This window comes from Notothenia rossii, assembly GCF_949606895.1.
Source record: "Notothenia rossii genome assembly, chromosome: 1".
Lineage (NCBI taxonomy): Eukaryota > Metazoa > Chordata > Actinopteri > Perciformes > Nototheniidae > Notothenia > Notothenia rossii.
In genome coordinates, this window is record NC_136912.1 from 96,198,082 (window position 1) to 96,218,928 (window position 20,847).

A 20,847-nucleotide genomic window follows, 5' to 3' on the forward strand; every position below is an offset into this window, starting at 1 on the left:
GGACAGACTCAAATTCAAACTCTTGCACATATATTGATATTTCACAGTCTAATTCAAACAGAGTATCTTCTCTCATGTTGAGTCTTTCAAATGGTACACTATCTATCTGTATTTAATATAACAAATACTGTGAACATGCATATATAAAAGTTCTTATGACAATATTCAAGTTAACATAACAAGGTTTCTAAAATGATGGAGAGAAAAGAAGGAAGTGGAAGTTTGACTGACAGTGCTGTCAATCAACGTTCAAAATGTTCCACTTTCATATTTAATAAGCACAGCACTTATTGTTCTCTGTGTGTGTGTGTGTGTGTGTGTGTGTGTGTGTGTGTGTGTGTCTGCATTGCTGCTGCTGTGTAACATAGCCCTGGGGATTAAAAATAACAACAGCCGGTCTGCAGGACACCATGAGAGTCGCTCTGCGTCAGACGAGTGTCTCCACAGCAGCAACAACATGCTACACTATAACACATGTCAATATAAATACACATGACATGGGAACTATTTATTAGCACAGCTTCTTAGCATTTACCAGAGTTAGCTTGAAGCACAGCTGTAGTCCTCTGGCTGGAAGCAGTGAATAAGAACAGTTAAGTTATAAACATTAGTGTAAATAACAAGAGAGGACATTCAACAACAACAACAACAAGAGTTTACAACACTAACACACATCAAGTATTTATGCTATTTGTTCCTTTATAGCCCAACATTAGCCTCCTTTAGCTTAGCGGTGGTGACGTGAAGTCATGTGACCGTGCTGTAGTTCCTTTATAGCCCAACATTAGCCTCCTTTAGCTTAGCGGTGGAGACTTGAAGTCATGTGACCGTGCTGTAGTTCCTTTATAGCCCAACATTAGCCACCTTTAGCTTAGAGGTGGTGACGTGAAGTCATGTGACCGTGCTGTAGTTCCTTTATAGCCCAACATTAGCCTCCTTTAGCTTAGCGGTGGAGACGTGAAGTCATGTGACCGTGCTGTAGTTCCTTTATAGCCCAACATTAGCTTTGTACATCCAAAATCATAAAGTGGTGTTAATATGTGGAGATTATCCTGCTGAACTAAACGTGTAAGTATCAGAACGTTTGTTTGACTCAGAGATTATTTTCTGACATAATCGGAGTGTGCGCGTGTGTGTGTGTGTGTGCGTGTGTGCGCGCGCGTGTGTGTGTGTGTGCGTGTGCGTGTGTACGTGTGTGTGCGTGTGCGCGTGTGCGTGTGTGTGCGTGCACTTCATAATAATAATAATAATTCATGACACTTATATAGCGCTTTTCTAGAAACTCAAAGACGCTTTGACAGAGAATAACACAAAAACGAAGAAAATACGTAAAGAGACAAACAGAAACAGAAAAAGGGGGGGGGGGGGTGGTCAGTGGTTGAATTCAGTGTTGAACATGTTACTTATTATTACTCCTTCCTGCTTTCCTTTCACAATAAAAGCCCTAAAGATACACACTAACTGTTTACCTCCCTCTCTCTGTGTTTCAGGATGCAGGACGGGAGCTGGAACCCGCCTGAGGCGTCCTCTGGGGGGGGGGCCCCGCACCTGGACCCAGAGCTGGAAGAGGGGTTCGCTGACCTCACGGCATTCCTGAATGCAGAGGAGATCCACCGCAGCCTGGACCTGGCCCTGGAGGCCTTCGGGGGAACATTAGAGGACCCAGAATCCTCTTACACTGCTGAAAACCCCCAAACTAAAGCTTCCTCTCCATCTGAAGGTGATGGTGCAGCATCTGAAGCCCCGCCCCTCATTAAACACACGTCCAGAGAGGTGGAGAAGCCCACCCCCTGTCTCAAACCCTTGCCCCCCGTCTATAAACAGGATAAGCCCCGCCTCCTTCATGAAGGTCTGGAGCTAAACGACCGCGCGGCGTCGACCTCAGAGTTCTGCAGCCGCGCCGCCACCTTCATCGAGGAGCTGTCCTCCATCTTCAGAGGCTCCGCCCACCAGGAGGACGATGCCTCCTCTCCGGACAGCGGGTACCTGACCCCCCACGGACAAAAACAGACCCCTGCTCCTCCTCAAAACCCCCGCCAGGAGGAGGAGCATCACCAGGAAGAGGAGATGGCAAAAGTACACACATCCTTTACTCAAGTAGAAGTACAGATACTCTTTGTTAAATCTCTCAGGATCCATGTATCTGTGATCCTCTCCAGAATGGAAGGAGTCATCACATACAGAGCATCAACTAGTTCCTGAACAGTGTCCTTCACATGCTGATATCCAAGAGAGGGACACATTCACAACATGGAGGGATAGAAAGCAGTAAATCCTGTCATGTACAACATTCTTAACATTCTGACTTTTTATCCAAATCCAGACTTTTTCCTAAAAATCTCAAAATCCTGACTTTTTCTCAAATTTCTCTAAAGATTCTGACTTTTTATCAAAATTCTCCAAAAATTCTGACTTTTTCTCAAAATTCTGACTTTTTCCCAAAACCCAATAAAATCTGACTTTCTCAAAATCTCAAAATTCTGACCTTTTAAAAAAAAAAAAAAAAAAAAAGACTTCTAAAAAAATCTAAAAAAATGACTTCTAAAAAATCAAAAAGATCAAACTTTTTCTCAAAATCTGACTTTGTCTGAATACTTAAAAATGTTAAATCTCTCTGTTCCCCGGCTTGATCTTGAACCTCGGGATCCATGTATCTGTGATCCTCTCCAGAATGGAAGGAGTCATCACATACAGAGCATCAACTAGTTCCTGAGCAGTGTCCTTCACATGCTGATATCCAAGAGAGGGAGTTCCACAGTCCCAAGATGGAGGAATAGAAAGCAGTATTCAATGTTTACTTCAGATTAGCTCCACGTCAGAAATGATCATGCTTGTCATATGTCTCTCTCCATAGAGGCTGAATCATCATGTTAATCACATAGCTATCATATGCCTCAAACAGTCCTGATGCTCTTCTAGGTAATCACACATCCTGTCATTCACTACTTCCCACCAGCAGGAAGAGGAGCATCCCAGCGAGCCAGCAGGGGGTCCTGACGCTCCTCCAGTGTACCACCACCACCTCCTCCATCACCCCCCCTCTGCTGCTCCATCTCAGATCCCGCTGACCCCCCCCTGCTTCCTGCAGAAACTGAAGAGCCAGGAGGTGGCCGAGGGGAGCCCCATCCGTCTGGAGTGCAGAGTCACAGGAAACCCCCCCCCTCTCGTCAGGTAGGGGCTTTTTATATAACGTCTTTTCAGTGTTTGTGTCACTTTGTCCTCCATCCCTTCCTTCATCCCTTTTTCCTTCCCTCACTCACTCCATGCGTCCTCAGGCCTTGAGACATCAGAGTCCGCAGAGGCAGAGATTTACCGTATCATCTGGCATTCAAACTGGTCACACATTACATACCAAACATACTGGTTTGGTATGTAATGACTGATGGAGTAGAATCCTTTATGGTCACTGTACAATGAGACGAGTAGGACCTCCTCAAAGGGACTGCAGTGGTTTGAAACGTAGATTCTGCTACAGGTGGAGGGATCTGTCCTTGTCATGATTTTAGTGTTGTTTGTTTAGTTTCCGGTTTTATTTTTAAAATTCTGTTCTCCCTGTGTCTGGTCTTCCTTCATGTGTTTGAGTGTCTCTTTGTGTTCACCTGGGGGGTGTACTACGAAGCAGGATGTTCTCTTAGCGGCTAACTTCAGGTAAACTCTGGGTTTCCGGTCCTACGAAGCTGGTTCTCTTTTTAGCAGGCTAGATCTCCATGGTAACTGATGCTGAGCGGCTAACCTGCCCCGGAGCAGGTTAGGTTGCAGGCTAAGAGATCAACTCAGTGAAAGCACCGCCTGCTGACCAATCAGAGCTCAGTGTGCAGAGTTTAAAGCGATCAAGTCATATTACAGGAGAAAGGAAATACAGAAAAGCTGCCGTTGCAGGAAAGACGGCCGGCAAAAATCAGCGACTGTGTGAACGTGAACATGAATAGAATATCACCTCCCATCTTCAGAGCAATCTGACTATTAGAACATTAGCGTTAAGAAAGCTTACTTAAATATCTGCCACAACATAAGTAACCGGATCAGAGTAACATTAAGTACAGTCCGCGGCATATCACATCATAATGTATCATCTCCTTATCTGAGTCAGCTGAGCCGTATCTGGCCGTGCAACACTCACAGTGTCACATACTGGATGCAGAAGGATTATTTGAAGCAACACATTAAGTTGAGGAAACACTCGAGTCAAATGTAATGAAAGTCAGATGGTGTCTTAGACGGGGCAGTGATATCATAAACCTGTTCATGTACGCATTCAAACACTTGTTCTGTTACCAGCTGTATTCACCTTGCAGGTGCAGCTATGTGGCTTTGATCCTGGATCAAGTGTTTAAGTCATGGATGTTTAAAGTTTAACTTCTTCATATGTCTAATATTATAGTTGACTTTTCATTCAGGAAGTATGACGCTGCGCTGTCAGTACGCTTCTCCATGTTTGTGATTGGTCGAATGCTCCAGATACCACCCCTTTCATGTGAACGCTCCTAACTAGATAGGACACGGCTGGCTTGAGCGAACGAGTTGATAACCAGCGTCGTAGGACCGTTTACTGAGAGCGCGTATGTTTTGGATTAGGCCAACCGGCTAACTCAAACATATCCAGGTTAGGTTGAACCGGCTTCGTAGTACAGGCCTCTGTTGTTGTTGTTGTTGTTGTTGTTGTTGTTGTTGTTGTTGTTGTTGTTTGAGGTCCTGAAAGGTTTTGATTTACGAGGGGAAGCATCAAGCCATCACTGGATAGACATGGGTCATTGAGAGTGCTTGATATCTTTTCTGTTATAAGTTCCTGAGGTCTCTTTATCTTCATGTTAGTTAGTAGTCGTTGCTCTGCTGTGTGCACACACGGCTCACGGGCTCAGAGATTTGAGGAAATCCAGCACAGCAAGAATTGAACACATTGTTTTTTCACGCAGCTGCTGCTGGTAGTATCTGAGGAGTGGGTTCCTCATGCTCACCATACAGACTGGGTTCCCCTGACAGTACAGACTAAGAGCTGAAGATCAACAGAAAGGATTGTGATTCATGAGACTGGGCATGAAGACCCTCAACCAGAGTCAGGGGAAACTGTACGTTAGACAAATTACAAATTCAAGTTCCTGTGATTTTTGTTTTTCTTAACGTAAGTAAAGAGTCTCTGTTCCTCTGTCATGTGAAGCTCCTGCGGTTCAGAGATCAACTCTCATTTTAGATTTGATGTCATTTGAGTAAATATATCACAGCAAACATTGAACACGTTGTTTTTTCAAGCAGCTGATGCTGGTAGTATCTGAGGAGTGGGTTCCTCATGCTCACCATACAGACTGGGGACAAAGCCAAGGAGCTGAAGGTCAACAGAGCATTTCAATAATCTGCTAACAGACGGGAGGATGGCTGGAGGATGCAGGAGACTCTCTGTATCTGGTTGTTGGGAGATTTAGAGAAAGGCAGATGAAGTGTTAGCTTCTGCTGGTTGTCGTTGTTGCTCCAGAGATGAACCTGGGTCTGTGTGATCTCTGTGAGAAGCTCTGGCTGCTTTCACACCATCTTCCATTTCCACTTTCCTGGACACTTTAATGGCTCCAACCTTAAAACATGTCCTGGTTGATTTGGTGAGATCATTTTTAAATCCGGCTGTGTCTCGGCAAGAATCTGCTGACATGATGCGTACCACTACCATGATACAACACTTTCAGCATGACATGTGAGTTAGAGAGGAAGCTTTGTCTCTCCTATGAAACTTTGCTTTGTCATGTTGGAGTTGAACATGTAGTGATAGGGGCTGAGGCATGAACTGAGCACCTGTCTGTTAACACAGGGGCGCTGGTGGCGAAGTCCATCGGGACTTGGCTCATCATTTGCCTTTTCCATCATTCTGTGATTTCCTGCTGCACGTCATGAGTCTGTGACCATGGGAAGTCACTTTGCTGAGTATTCACAGTGCATATACATTTTTCTTTTTTCCTTTCTATATCTATTTGTTCTATTTCTGTACACAACTCTGTATTTTCAACATTTCAGTTAAGACTTTTTTCTATATGTATAACGATGGCAGCTCTGGTCCTCCATATGCATGGTGCAGGAATGTGCTGACCCTCAGTGTGACCAGAGCTTTAGTGTCAGTGATGTTCACCAGCTGTAGAGATAAGGTGATGCAGGGGGGGGGGGGGGGGGCAGGGGGGGTTAGTGACGTGTTGACGGGCAAGGCACCTGGCTTCAGATTAACAGGGAGCTCCACTCTGATACCTGTGCCAGGTGAACAAGTACCAGGAGGGACTGTTGATGTCATTTTATTATTCAAACACAATTACGTCTGTTTGATTCAGGAGGAGATACAGATCTCAAAAAGTGGGCATTTCAAATCTAAACTGCCGAAATGCTTAGATTAGACAAAGAGAAAGTGAAATAAAATCTGTCTTTTTGTTATTTAAGTGAAATTCCACTTTATAAACATTGATTTCTAGGAAGATATTCAATCGTTTTCCTGCTAAATCACGTCACGCACCCTCAACGTTCAGAGTCTCAAGCTCAATGTGAATAAGTGAATGACTAACCGGATACAAAGTGCTGAGGTAAAGGAGAATATTGCTGTTTACCTGGTTCCAGTTTAACGGGGACTTCCACCCTGCTACCTGAGCCAGAAGGATATGAACCAGGCTGAAGTGTGACAGCACTCTCCATGAGGACACTATAAATACTCTGCTCTCTTGTTTCTGGACCTGTCAGCTCACATCTCCGTCAACACGCTGTTTACTACACATACCTGACCACGGATATCTAACGCCTCATTTCAGCCTGCAGGGAATAATGATCTGTCATTTGTGTGTTTCTCAAACTGTCTATAATGAATCGCTGTTAAATTGTGTCTCTCAGACCATTGCCGTCTTAATCTTTGTTTTTAACCCTCATGGTTTTTGCCGATACACTGAAATGCTTATAAAAGTAAGTTCATAGTCATCGTGACGTCATCCATTGCTTTGTGGACTAAGGTTTGAAATCTTGGTTTTGGTTGTTGCTATCTTGATTTTTGGACATCTCCATCTCCATTATTACCGTCATCTCCATTATTCACCATCCCCATCTTCGCTTTTGATTGTTGCCGTCTTGTTTTTTCAGCTCTCACCATCTTGGTTTTAGCGATAACCAAAGCCGTCACCTTCATAGTTTTTAGCTGATGCACCATCTTGGTTCCTGACCGTAACCATCTTGTTTTTTTTGTTTTAGGCCCCGTCCACACGGAGACGATATCAGTTGAATCCGCTAACGTTCTCTAACGTATAGACACGGAAACGCGAATTTGGAGCCCGAATCCGATACACTTTGATAACGGCTCCCAAAGTGGGTAAGTCTGAGGACGAAACACTTGCGGCTCCGTGTGTATTTTTATATTTTTTTAATATACTTTATTAATCCCCGTTGGGAAATGATTTCTCTGCATTTGACCCATCCTAGTGTTAGGAGCAGTGCGCTGCCATTTTGAACGGAGCCCGGGGAGCAGTGTAGGGTGCCTTGCTCAGGGACACCTCGGTAGCACTCGGTAGGGACTTGAACTGTTGACCTTCCAGTTGCCAAGCCAAGTCCCTATCGACTTCGCCACCACCGCCCCTGTACGCCTGTACACCCTATACAATAATTTCCTGATAACGATTGCGCCATAGCCCCGCCTCTCCCCACCTCTCCCCACCTCTGCTGCTCACCCCCGCATCACCCGCGTCATTGCTGATGAGTTTCGCCAACAACAACAATGGCGGATCACAGGGTTGCTTTCGTACTCCAGACGCTTCTCACCATGAAACAGATGTTGGGCAAAATCTACAGCTCCTCGACCACACCCACCAGCAACAAGTGGACTTGGAGAACTACATGATCCACATGTTGCTAAATCCACCACAGGGAATAGCCAGAAGGGCAACCATGCTCGGGGGGTCTTCTTCGCTGCTTTTGGTGTATTTTATGGCGGCGCCACTTACAGGCCCGGCGTATGTACTACAGTGCCTCCAGCCTTTTTGAGCGGTCTCGTATGAACGGACACGTTTGTTGAGCCGATTTCGTGTGGACTTAAGACTTTTTTGAAAACGACTTTGGTTCATTTTCTTCTCTGTTTCGTCTCCGTGTGGACGGGGCCTTTTATTCGCCACCTTCTTAGTTACAATTAACTTGAATTAAGTGAAAACACAAAGGGTTAAAGTTGTTCGATGAAACACAGAAAACAGCGTGATAGCGACCTGCCAATCACAGGTAAATGAACATCATGCTGTTTGGAGGACTTAAAGCTAGAGATCGAGACCTTGAACTCATGATTGAAATGTTTACTGAAATAAATAAAGAGAGAAGTAGGAACATTTTCTCATACGCCGCGTCCACACGGCGGCGTGCGTTGAAGCTTGCCGGCGGGCATGTCTGAAACTCGACCAACAACCAATCACATTAATCTCCCGCCCCGGACACACAAGCACGCCGTTTGATTGGCTAGAGCTTGTGCTGGCATATGATTTGATTGGCTGACACTTCCGCCGAAGCTTCAAAAGTTGAACTTTGCTCAACTTTTGAAGCGAGCAAAGCGAAGCAACGCTCCCACAATGCAGTTCGGCAAAGCGTGACTTCACCCCATTCAAAGTGAACGGGCAGAAGCGTTGAAGCTTCAACGCACGCCGCCGTGTGGACGGGCCGTTAGACTTCTATACAATCTGAGGTAATAGAGAGAGAGAGAAGTAGGAACATTTCCTCATAGACATGTTCTCATCTGAGTGGCCCCCTGCTGGATGTTAGAGATAACGCAGCTTTAATCCTCTTCTGTATTGACTTCACTTCACAGACGCTGATATTCAGAATAGCTCCGTCTTGTAGCCGGACTTTATTCAGTCACTGTATTATTAGAATCTATTTAAAGTTTGGATATCTTGTGCATTTATTTATACCCATTGCACTCAACTTCCCCTGACACATGTGGTGTCTTTTGGGAACTTGTGATGTTCCCTAAAGTAATGTTCCTTTAACCCGTAAATTCCTACCGTACAAACAAACTAAACAAGTTTTACAAATGCCTTATGATTCACGAAACTAATGCGTTAAAATAAAAATAAAAAACGTATCCATCAAACAAACACATTACATTTTTCTAATACATCATGTTTCAGAGACTAATTCAGCATAGGTTTTACAAGTACACAAACATGTTTTCTACGAGTACAAACACAGAAACAAATACAGCCAGGGATATCAAAAGCACACACATCCTTTACTCAGGTAGAAGTACACACATCCTTTACTCAAGTAAAAGTACACACATCCTTTCCTCAAGTAGAAGTACAGATACTGGTGTTTAAAAATACTCTGGTGAAAGTAGAAGTACTGACTAAACTTCTTTACTCAAGTCAAAGTAAAGAGGCTTTGAAATGTACTTCAGTAAAAAGTACCCATAACTAGCAGCTGTTTTAAAGAGTACCTGACCTCCCTTTATATTAATAGAACAATAATGTCATTGTTAGCTAATGAATGTTTCCATGGTGACCAACGGCAACATGACAACGTTTCCATTGGTCCCTCTTCTTTAGAGAAGACCAGGAAATGATGGATACACGGATCGTGTTCAAATCAATAGGCACGCAATGACTCTAAATAATAATGATCACGCCACCAAACACACATTCAGACTAAAGGAACCAGCCTGTTTGGAAAATGAGAGAAGTAGAAAGTACAGGTATTTGTGTTCAACATGTAAGAAGTAGAAAGTACAGGTATTTGAGTTCAACATGAGAGAAGTAAAAAGTACAGGTATTTGTGTTCAACATGTAAGAAGTAGAAAGTACAGGTATTTGTGTTCAACATGTAAGAAGTAGAAAGTACAGGTATTTGAGTTCAACATGTAAGAAGTAGAAAGTACAGGTATTTGTGTTCAACATGTAAGAAGTAGAAAGTACAGGTATTTGGGTTCAACATGTAAGAAGTAGAAAGTACAGGTATTTGTGTTCAACATGTGAGAAGTAGAAAGTACAGGTATTTGTGTTCAACATGTGAGAAGTAGAAAGTACAGGTATTTGTGTTCAACATGTAAGAAGTAGAAAGTACAGGTATTTGTGTTCAACATGTGAGAAGTAGAAAGTACAGGTATTTGAGTTCAACATGTAAGAAGTAGAAAGTACAGGTATTTGTGTTCAACATGTGAGAAGTAGAAAGTACAGGTATTTGTGTTCAACATGTAAGAAGTAGAAAGTACAGGTATTTGGGTTCAGCATGTAAGAAGTAGAAAGTACAGGTATTTGTGTTCAACATGTGAGAAGTAGAAAGTACAGGTATTTGTGTTCAACATGTAAGAAGTAGAAAGTACAGGTATTTGTGTTCAACATGTAAGAAGTAGAAAGTACAGGTATTTGTGTTCAACATGTAAGAAGTAGAAAGTACAGGTATTTGAGTTCAACATGTGAGAAGTAGAAAGTACAGGTATTTGAGTTCAACATGAGAGAAGTAGAAAGTACAGGTATTTGAGTTCAACATGTAAGAAGTAGAAAGTACAGGTATTTGTGTTCAACATGTGAGAAGTAGAAAGTACAGGTATTTGTGTTCAACATGTAAGAAGTAGAAAGTACAGGTATTTGAGTTCAACATGTAAGAAGTAGAAAGTACAGGTATTTGTGTTCAACATGTGAGAAGTAGAAAGTACAGGTATTTGAGTTCAACATGTAAGAAGTAGAAAGTACAGGTATTTGAGTTCAACATGAGAGAAGTAAAAAGTACAGGTATTTGTGTTCAACATGTAAGAAGTAGAAAGTACAGGTATTTGTGTTCAACATGTAAGAAGTAGAAAGTACAGGTATTTGTGTTCAACATGTAAGAAGTAGAAAGTACAGGTATTTGTGTTCAACATGTAAGAAGTAGAAAGTACAGGTATTTGTGTTCAACATGTAAGAAGTAGAAAGTACAGGTATTTGTGTTCAACATGTAAGAAGTAGAAAGTACAGGTATTTGTGTTCAACATGTAAGAAGTAGAAAGTACAGGTATTTGAGTTCAACATGTAAGAAGTAGAAAGTACAGGTATTTGAGTTCAACATGTAAGAAGTAGAAAGTACAGGTATTTGGGTTCAACATGTAAGAAGTAGAAAGTTCAGGTATTTGAGTTCAACATGTGAGAAGTAGAAAGTTCAGGTATTTGGGTTCAAAGTGTAAAAAGTCAAAGTAAAAAGTGCTCAGGAAAATAAGTAGTGGAGTAAAGTACTGATAACAGAAAAATGTACTTGAGTACAGTAACAAAGTATTTGTACTCCACTACTTCCCGTCTCAGCTGAAAGAGTTAAAGAGGTTAACTCTTGCTGTGTTTGAGGTGTCTGTGCTATCAGAAGACATAAAGAGTGTCCCCCTGAGGGTGAGGGGCCTCTCTGTATAAATAGTCTGCAGGCCGACAGGAGCCAGCGCAGGAATTCAGGCAATGCAACGACAAGAAGTTTCATATCTCCCACACCTTATGGGGAACATGAAGGTAGCATGGGGAAGCACAGGCATTATATCATGCAGAGAATGCGTTGAAAGTAGGAATTGTTTTGAAGAACTTTGCCTTTTTAATAATAATCATAATAATAACTTAAATGTATATAGCGCCTTTCAGGACCCAAGGTGGCTTTACAGAACAACTGGAGTAAAACAAATAAACTAGGAGCACAAAGAGTGTTCAGATTCTGCTTTTACAGACTTATTTCTGTTGTGCGTACCCTGCAAAGTAATGTTATAAGTGTCAAAGGAATGTTTGAATGTAAATCAGATTTCAGGCTTTTAGTTCCTATCGTCTCATTGGTGCTGAGACAAGTGCTCCTAAAACATTGCAAGGTAACAACACGTGATGCTTTTGATTCAGACGGTGATGCACGTGGAGAGTGAAGGATAATCAAAATGTGGATTCGTCTCGTTTGTTTGATCGAGGGTTTCTGAGCAGTGCAAGCTTTCTCAATATCCCATTACATAAGAAGCAGCTTGAAGCACTTTTTAATGAATAATAATAAAAGTCAAAGTCAACCTTAATGTCAATCTCAAAATATGTTTGTACACGCAGAAAGATCGAAATACTGTTTCCCCACAGTCCCGAGGTATAAAAACACACATCTCTAAAATAAGAGAACACATTAAAAACAGACTCAAACAAATAGGAGAGCAAATTCAAGAGTTAAGGCAAGTTTATTTATACGGCACTTTTCAACACAAGGCGATTCAGAGTGCTTTACAAAAACTAACATTAAGAGCATAAAACACATTAGAAACATTAAAAAGCAGAGATATTAAAACACGAGTAACAGGTACAGTGTGAGATGTGAATAGTTCAATTAAAAGAAACAGAAAAGTCTTCAGCCTGGATTGAGCAGCAGTCAGAGTCACAGCCTGGATTGAGCAGCAGTCAGAGTCACAGCCTGGATTGAGTAGCAGTCAGAGTCACAGCCTGGATTGAGCAGCAGTCAGAGTCACAGCCTGGATTGAGTAGCAGTCAGAGTCACAGCCTGGATTGAGCTGCAGTCAGAGTCACAGCCTGGATTGAGCAGCAGTCAGAGTCACAGCCTGGATTGAGCTGCAGTCAGAGTCACAGCCTGGATTGAGTAGCAGTCAGAGTCACAGCCTGGATTGAGCAGCAGTCAGAGTCACAGCCTGGATTGAGTAGCAGTCAGAGTCACAGCCTGGATTGGGTAGCATTCAGAGTCACAGCCTGGATTGAGCAGCAGTCAGAGTCACAGCCTGGATTGAGTAGCAGTCAGAGTCACAGCCTGGATTGAGCTGCAGTCAGAGTCACAGCCTGGATTGAGCAGCAGTCAGAGTCACAGCCTGGATTGAGCAGCAGTCAGAGTCACCGCCTGGATTGAGTAGCAGTCAGAGTCACAGCCTGGATTGAGTAGCAGTCAGAGTCACAGCCTGGATTGAGCAGCAGTCAGAGTCACAGCCTGGATTGAGCAGCAGTCAGAGTCACCGCCTGGATTGAGTAGCAGTCAGAGTCACAGCCTGGATTGAGTAGCAGTCAGAGTCACAGCCTGGATTGAGCAGCAGTCAGAGTCAAAGCCTGGATTGAGTAGCAGTCAGAGTCACAGCCTGGATTGAGTAGCAGTCAGAGTCACAGCCTGGATTGAGCAGCAGTCAGAGTCACAGCCTGGATTGAGTAGCAGTCAGAGTCACAGCCTGGATTGAGTAGCAGTCAGAGTCACAGCCTGGATTGAGTAGCAGTCAGAGTCACAGCCTGGATTGAGTAGCAGTCAGAGTCACAGCCTGGATTGAGTAGCAGTCAGAGTCACAGCCTGGATTGAGTAGCAGTCAGAGTCACAGCCTGGATTGAGCAGCAGTCAGAGTCACAGCCTGGATTGAGTAGCAGTCAGAGTCACAGCCTGGATTGAGTAGCAGTCAGAGTCACAGCCTGGATTGAGTAGCAGTCAGAGTCACAGCCTGGATTGAGCAGCAGTCAGAGTCACAGCCTGGATTGAGCAGCAGTCAGAGTCACAGCCTGGATTGAGTAGCAGTCAGAGTCACAGCCTGGATTGAGTAGCAGTCAGAGTCACAGCCTGGATTGAGCAGCAGTCAGAGTCACAGCCTGGATTGAGCAGCAGTCAGAGTCACAGCCTGGATTGAGCAGCAGTCAGAGTCACAGCCTGGATTGAGCAGCAGTCAGAGTCACAGCCTGGATTGAGTAGCAGTCAGAGTCACAGCCTGGATTGAGTAGCAGTCAGAGTCACAGCCTGGATTGAGCAGCAGTCAGAGTCACAGCCTGGATTGAGTAGCAGTCAGAGTCACAGCCTGGATTGAGCAGCAGTCAGAGTCACAGCCTGGATTGAGCAGCAGTCAGAGTCACAGCCTGGATTGAGTAGCAGTCAGAGTCACAGCCTGGATTGAGCAGCAGTCAGAGTCACAGCCTGGATTGAGCAGCAGTCAGAGTCACAGCGGACCTGCAGGTTTCTGGGAGTTTGATCCAGATGTTTGGAAATGTCTCTCAACAGACTCTCTCACTCCTCGACCTCTAGTCTTCCTGGGAAATTAGAGTTATTTTGACACTTTTCTAACCTTTTGATATTCCTTTCATCCTTCCTGTGTTAATGTTACCTGAACCCATCTTTGACCTTTGAACCCACTTTTCTTTTCAGTTCCCAGAATTAGGATATTTAACCCTTTAACATAATAATGAATTGAAAGCAACGTATTCTTTGGTGTTTTTTCTTCAAGCTGTTAACAGAAGTGTCTGATTTGTGATGGGGTTTCTGCTTCCTGTTACTTCCTGCTGTGGACACTAGATGGCAGCACATTGTCCAAAACCAAACTGAAGATTCAAGATTCAAAGGTTTTATTGTCCTATGCACAGAGCTACAGTTAGAACATGTCTGCGTCCGTAGTGAGACACATCCGTACATTTTAACTGTACTTTGTACTTTTTTAATGACCTCTACTTTTTTTATTTAATGTTTTACAAATCAAGACATATCCTGACCTACAGTAGGACTTTTCCATTCAAATGACAAATAATAATATGGTAAAAAAGAGAATATGAAATAAAATAAAGTCAAAAGGCGTGTGGCGCAGTGGTGGGTGTAGGGATCAGGTTCAAACCCCACTGCAGTCAGCATGTCGTTGTGTCCCTGAGACACTTCACCCCAAACTGCTCCTGTGGGATAAAAGCGTCTAACAAGTAACATGTCATGTCGTAATAATAATAATAATACAAAAAAAAAAAAAATAAAGTAAAACAGTTACAAGTTTAAATAAGATAATTATACAAAATAATTGATAATAGTAAATAAAAGGACAAGGAGTGACATCTTCAGCGGGATCGGTTACACGGGGACATTTTCCATTCTGTCCTTTTGAAACTCAACTAAGTTAAAACATTTCCAAGGAGCTGGACGTCCAGGTATCTTTTAACACCCTTCCTCCTTTTGATAAAGGAGTCCATTCTCATTTATAACTTGCCGTCATCTTTTCCATTGTGTAGAAAGTTCAGTAAGCCTTTCCCTCCACTGAATCATTGTCAGAGATTTTAAGTTTATTGACTCGTACTTTCATCTGTTTCATAATAGTGTGTGTAGACATTGTGCAGTGTGCTTAGTGTGTGTTGTTGAGTACCTGCAGATGGAAATGAGCTATTAACTCAATCTGACTGAGTTTAGTCAAAGGAGACTCTGGATCTCTGTCTCTGTTACTTGCTGAAACACGTGCATGAAGCAAAGACTAAGTATGTCCTCTTTAGTTACACATTTCAATCATTGTAATGATAAATCTAAGTTCCACTGAAAAGTCAACGGTGTGTGACCTTTCACCTTTTCCCTCATTCCTATGTGTGTGAAGGTTTGAACTATGTTGAAATGATTTCCTGCAGAAACGTCTTTAAAGTCTGTTTGTCTCTAATCTTTGGACATTTAAAGACATCACCTTTGACTCTGAGACGTTTTGGGACGAGTATCACACTCTTGAATATTTCACCTTTACTGACATCTTCTCAGAACTCCCACGATGAGGCGACTGATCGAAAGTAGCTCAGCAGAAAATAATGTCAAATATGTTTATGATCAGGGGGGCACATAACCTTTTTGCCCTGGTTCTCAAAGGAGCACCTGCAGATGTTGCTTGGTGCTCATCCTTAAAATGAAATGTTTGAGAGGCTCTTGACTTTATTTGCCAGACACACGGCACTACCACATGAGCACGACCAGTAATCCTACAAGCTGTCATCACTACCCTCCTGACTGTTCTCCTCACTGTTCTCCTCTCTGTTCTCCTGACTGTTCTCCTCACTGTTCTCCTCTCTGTTCTCCTCACTGTTCTCCTGACTGTTCTCCTCTCTGTTCTCCTCACTGTTCTCCTCTCTGTTCTCCTCACTGTTCTCCTCACTGTTCTCCTCTCTGTTCTCCTCACTGTCTTCCTCTCTGTTCTCCTCACTGTCTTCCTCTCTGTCAGACATGGTAGCTGATGATGTAGGCCTACTTCTTTCTCTCTGGTTGAGTCTGATTAGCTGCTGGTTTTGGGTCGAAAGTCTCTGTTGTCATCAAATAAGCATGTGAACATAACCAATAACCTACCATAACCAATAACAAATGAATGTAACTTATTTTATTTGTGTTGTTCATTCATATCTTATTTTACCTTAACATTTATTTATGCATTTTTTTTTGTCTCTCCAGTTTTAAAGGATATTTTTGGTTACTGTCATTGGAATGATTTCAAACCTGTTTATCCCAATAATTATAAAGGAGTTTACATAAATTGTGAACAAACCGTTTGAACTTAGACTAAAGTGAACTATCTAAACACTCAGAGTCCTTTACCTCACTGAGCTGTAGTTATCAGCCTCTCAGTGGAGAGGACTCTCCCTCCACATCATTGTAGAAACATCTTCTTCTTATATCCGTTAGAGAAGCTAGCACCAGATTCTAATAACAACAGCTGGTACCGCTGTACTCTCTCCCTCGCTCACTCTTATTTTGGCTGTGAGCTGCGGGCGCCAGATAAGCCAACATCCCCCATTTTCATCCCTTACAGCGCCCAGCGTACAGGGCAAATGAAACGTGTAACCGGGGTGAAAAGGGTGTTACATTTACTTAATTATGAATGTTGTTACATCGAGGCCGAAAATTAGGATGAGCGCCTGCTCTCTAGCAGGGATGATCTGGGGGGTAAGGTTCCAGAGAACTAAGTTCTAGTTCCAGATCTTTTTGGTGTGAACGCAAAATCTCAAGAACTACCGGAACTAATCCTGGGAAAAGTACTGCGGTGTGAAAGCGCCTAATGAGTGGACTAAAAGGAACTACAGAATATAATTTCCAACTATTTTTAAAAGGAAGTTTTCAGCCTAGAAAAGCTTCTCTCTGTTTCATATTGAAGTGAATATCTTTGGACTTTTAAACTCATCACCTGGGACTTTAGGATGGACTTTTCTCACAGACTTTTACACAACGTTTCTGACATATTTTGTACACTTTTGGGAAAGAAATCTGATATGTTTCTAGCTTTCCTACAATGAGTGGACTAACAGGAAATGGCTCTACGGAAAATAACACGTTTTCAGCCTCTAAAATCAGAAAAATGGCTGCTTCTCTCTGTTTCATATTAGAGTGAATATCTTTGGACGTTTAGACTCATCACCTGGGACTCTGGGTCTTTCTCACATTGTATACCCACACCATTCATCTAGATAGTAATCAGCTAGATAAAAGTCATTGTTGGTCGCAGCCTTTTTCTATTCCTAACGGTGATCTGACTCCCCCTTTCTTCCTCGTTGCTCTCTGACGGTCTGATGGCATGAAGGCCTCCTTTATAACGACCCGCTCCGCTGTGGGGACGCGTGTGTTTCATCATTCTTTCAGTGTGAAGTCATCCTGGACTTTCCACTTCTTCTAGTTGTGGGTTAAGACGATCTGCACAGAGAGCCGGTGTGTGTGTGTGTGTGTGTGTGTGTGTGTGTGTGTGTGTGTGTGTGTGTGTGTGTGTGTGTGTGTGTGTGTGTGTGTGTGTGTGTGTGTGTGTTGTGTGTGTGTGTGTGTGTGTGTGTGTGTGTGTGTGGTGTGTGTGTGTGTGTGTGTGTTGTCACAGAGAGCCTCTCTAAACACAGTTGTTGCTGTGAGGTCAGCCTGATGGACTGTTTCTCTGCAGAATCACAGAATCCTTCTGGATTGTGGCTCAGAGAGCTATTTCGGGATCTGATGCTACCTCCGTGTTATTACTCTGACTGCTGAGAGAGAGAGAGAGAGAGAGAGAGAGAGAGAGAGAGAGAGAGAGAGAGAGAGAGAGAGAGAGAGAGATAGAGAGAGAGAGAGAGAGAGAGAGAGAGAGAGAGAGAGAGAGAGAGAGAGAGAGAGAGAGAGAGAAGAGAAGAGAGAGAGAGAGATAGAGAGAGAGAGAGAGAGAGAGAGAGAGAGAGAGAGAGAGAGAGAGAGAGAGAGAGAGAGAGAAGAGAAGAGAGAGAGAGAGGAGAGAGAGAGAGAGAACCCCCAGTTTAGACAGGAGGACACATCGCATACTGTAGGTGGATGATGTGATGTTAAAGGGGACCTATTATTCAAAATCATCTTGATTTCTCTTCAACATCACATGAGTCCACTCTGTGAGGGGGACTCTTCCTCCTCTTCCTCCTCTTCACTGAGGTGCTCTAGATTTGCTCTCATATTAAGTCAAAGGACTGATGTTTCTGTAGGATTTGAAAAGAACGTGTCACTAAACTCTCTCACTGGTTTAGGGCCAACACAGAGACATTGTGAGTGTTTTCAGATCATCAGAAGGCGACTCAGCAGCGTTCAGTTATTATTCTCCAAATATCTGGAACAAACTCCCAGAAACCTGCAACGCTCTCTTCTTTAACTGAGACCTGACATCAGCGATACATCTAGTAATTTATTATATCGGCCACTGCAGTGTCACTTCGCTTCTTGTGTTTTATACCCGTGTTATTCTCTGTTAGCTGGTTTCAATTTGAACTCTCTTGGGTTTGTAATGACTGTTATAGATGTGCTTAATGTTGCGCAATATCTTAGGGCCCTCTGATGGTTTTTGTAAAGAACTTTGAATTGCCTTGTGTTGAAATGTTGTTTAAATGAACGTGCCCTGCCTTGCCTAATCTCCGTGTTTAAGAAGCTGGAGGAGTCTTGTTTCCTGACTCAGCCGCCCTCAGTCGACCTTAGTTTGATTTGATTTCCCTCTTTATTTTATCCTTGTTTACCGTGTGTTTCTTTAAAGGGGCCCTACCCTGCTCGTTAGTATGTAGTGGCTCTACTTTAAAGAGTCCTCTCCTGCTGATGTTCAGGTGTATATCAGTATGTAGTGTCTCTACTTTAAAGAGTCCTCTCCTGCTGATGTTCAGGTGTGTATCAGTATGTAGTGTCTCTACTTTAAAGAGTCCTCTCCTGCTGATGTTCAGGTGTATATCAGTATGTAGTGTCTCTACTTTAAAGAGTCCTCTCCTGCTGATGTTCAGGTGTATATCAGTATGTAGTGTCTCTACTTTAAAGAGTCCTCTCCTGCTGATGTTCATGTGTATATCAGTATGTAGTGTCTCTACTTTAAAGAGTCCTCTCCTGCTGATGTTCAGGTGTATATCAGTATGTAGTGTCTTACTTTAAAGAGTCCTCTCCTGCTGATTTTCAGGTGTATATCAGTATGTAGTGTCTCTACTTTAAAGAGTCTTCTCCTGCAGATGTTCAGGTGTATATCAGTATGTAGTGTCTCTACTTTAAAGAGTCCTCTCCTGCTGATGTTCAGGTGTATATCAGTATGTAGTGTCTCTACTTTAAAGAGTCCTCTCCTGCTGATGTTCAGGTGTATATCAGTATGTAGTGTCTCTACTTTAAAGAGTCCTCTCCTGCTGATGTTCATGTGTATATCAGTATGTAGTGTCTCTACTTTAAAGAGTCCTCTCCTGCTGATGTTCAGGTGTATATCAGTAAGTAGTGTCTCTACTTTAAAGAGTCCTCTCCTGCTGATGTTCAGGTGTATATCAGTAAGTAGTGTCTCTACTTTAAAGAGTCCTCTCCTGCTGATGTTCAGGTGTATATCAGTATGTAGTGTATCTACTTTAAAGAGTCCTCTCCTGCTGATGTTCAGGTGTATGTCAGTATGTAGTGTCTCTACTTTAAAGAGTCCTCTCCTACTGATGTTCAGGTGTATATCAGTATGTAGTGTCTCTACTTTAAGAGTCCTCTCCTGCTGATTTTCAGGTGTATATCAGTATGTAGTGTCTCTACTTTAAAGAGTCCTCTCCTGCTGATGTTCAGGTGTATATCAGTATGTAGTGTCTCTACTTTAAAGAGTCCTCTCCTGCTGATGTTCAGGTGTATATCAGTATGTAGTGTCTCTACTTTAAAGAGTTCTCTCCTGCTGATGTTCAGGTGTATATCAGTATGTAGTGTTTCTACTTTAAAGAGTCCTCTCCTGCTGATGTTCAGGTGTATATCAGTATGTAGTGTCTCTACTTTAAAGAGTTCTCTCCTGCTGATGTTCAGGTGTATGTCAGTATGTAGTGTCTGTACTTTAAAGAGTTCTCTCCTGCTGATGTTCAGGTGTATGTCAGTATGTAGTGTCTGTACTTTAAAGAGTCCCTGGAGGTCAGCAGGAGAAGTGTCACCTCTCTGGGGAAACTTCACACTGAGGTTCAGACCGACAGCTCCATCCGTCACAGGCTCCTAACGCTCCTCTGAGGAATAACACACACACTGTGCGTGTGTGTGTGTGTGTGTGTGTGTGTGTGTGTGTGTGTGTGTGTGTGTGTGTGTGTGTGTGTGTGTGTGTGTGTGTGTGTGTGTGTGTGTGTGTGTGTGTGTGTGTGTGTGTGTGTGTGTGTGTGTGTGTGTGTGTGTGTGTGTGTGTGTGTGTGTGTGCTGATACTTCACTAAACCCACTGTTTTAATTGTTCCCTATATTTGCCCCTATGCCCTGTAAGGTGTCCTTGGGTGTTATGAAAGGCGCCCCCCAAAATAAATGTATTATTATTTATTATTATTAAAACACATTCATCTCCGACAGAGCCTCATCAAAACATCTGTTGACACGTATTTGTTCAATGATACTGAGAATAGTGATTTATGGTGCAACCAAAAAAAGATAAAAACGGACGATTACACGCCTTCAAAATATGACTAAACCCAGAGAGAGACAGGAAGGAGACAGGGGGCGAACACCTTTCAAAATAAATCAGGAAAACAACCAGACCGTGACGCTTCAAAATAAAACTGAAAATACACACTAGTTAGTAATTTGGAATTTAAATGTTCTCTTTACTCAAACACCTACCAATAAATAGTGAAACCAATGAAACCAAATGTTTTCAGTGGTTAGTCTTCATTTTGTAATCCCATGACAGTCGCTGTGTGTTCTTGTCTCCCTGCCTCTTCCCCATGCTCCAGGTCTGTGTAACAGCTGATCTGTCTGAGTGTTAG

General features: G+C 42.9%; 1 protein-coding gene across 2 annotated transcripts in view; it reads left to right on the forward strand.

Annotated features, from left to right (window-relative positions):
- The window catches only part of palld (palladin, cytoskeletal associated protein), a 4,006-nt gene extending 742 nt beyond the window's left edge, over positions 1 to 3,264 (forward strand). The window contains exons 2-3 of one of the 2 annotated variants that reach the window (XM_079651473.1): positions 1,491 to 2,076; positions 2,960 to 3,264. In XM_079651473.1, coding sequence (XP_079507599.1) covers positions 1,491 to 2,076; positions 2,960 to 3,175 — 802 coding nt within the window. In that variant the 3' untranslated portion in view covers positions 3,176 to 3,264. Of the gene's footprint in view, positions 1 to 1,490; positions 2,077 to 2,956 lie in introns of both variants that reach the window. The other variant, XM_079651472.1, reaches the window with a different exon arrangement.
- Positions 3,265 to 20,847: the final 17,583 nt, after the last annotated feature.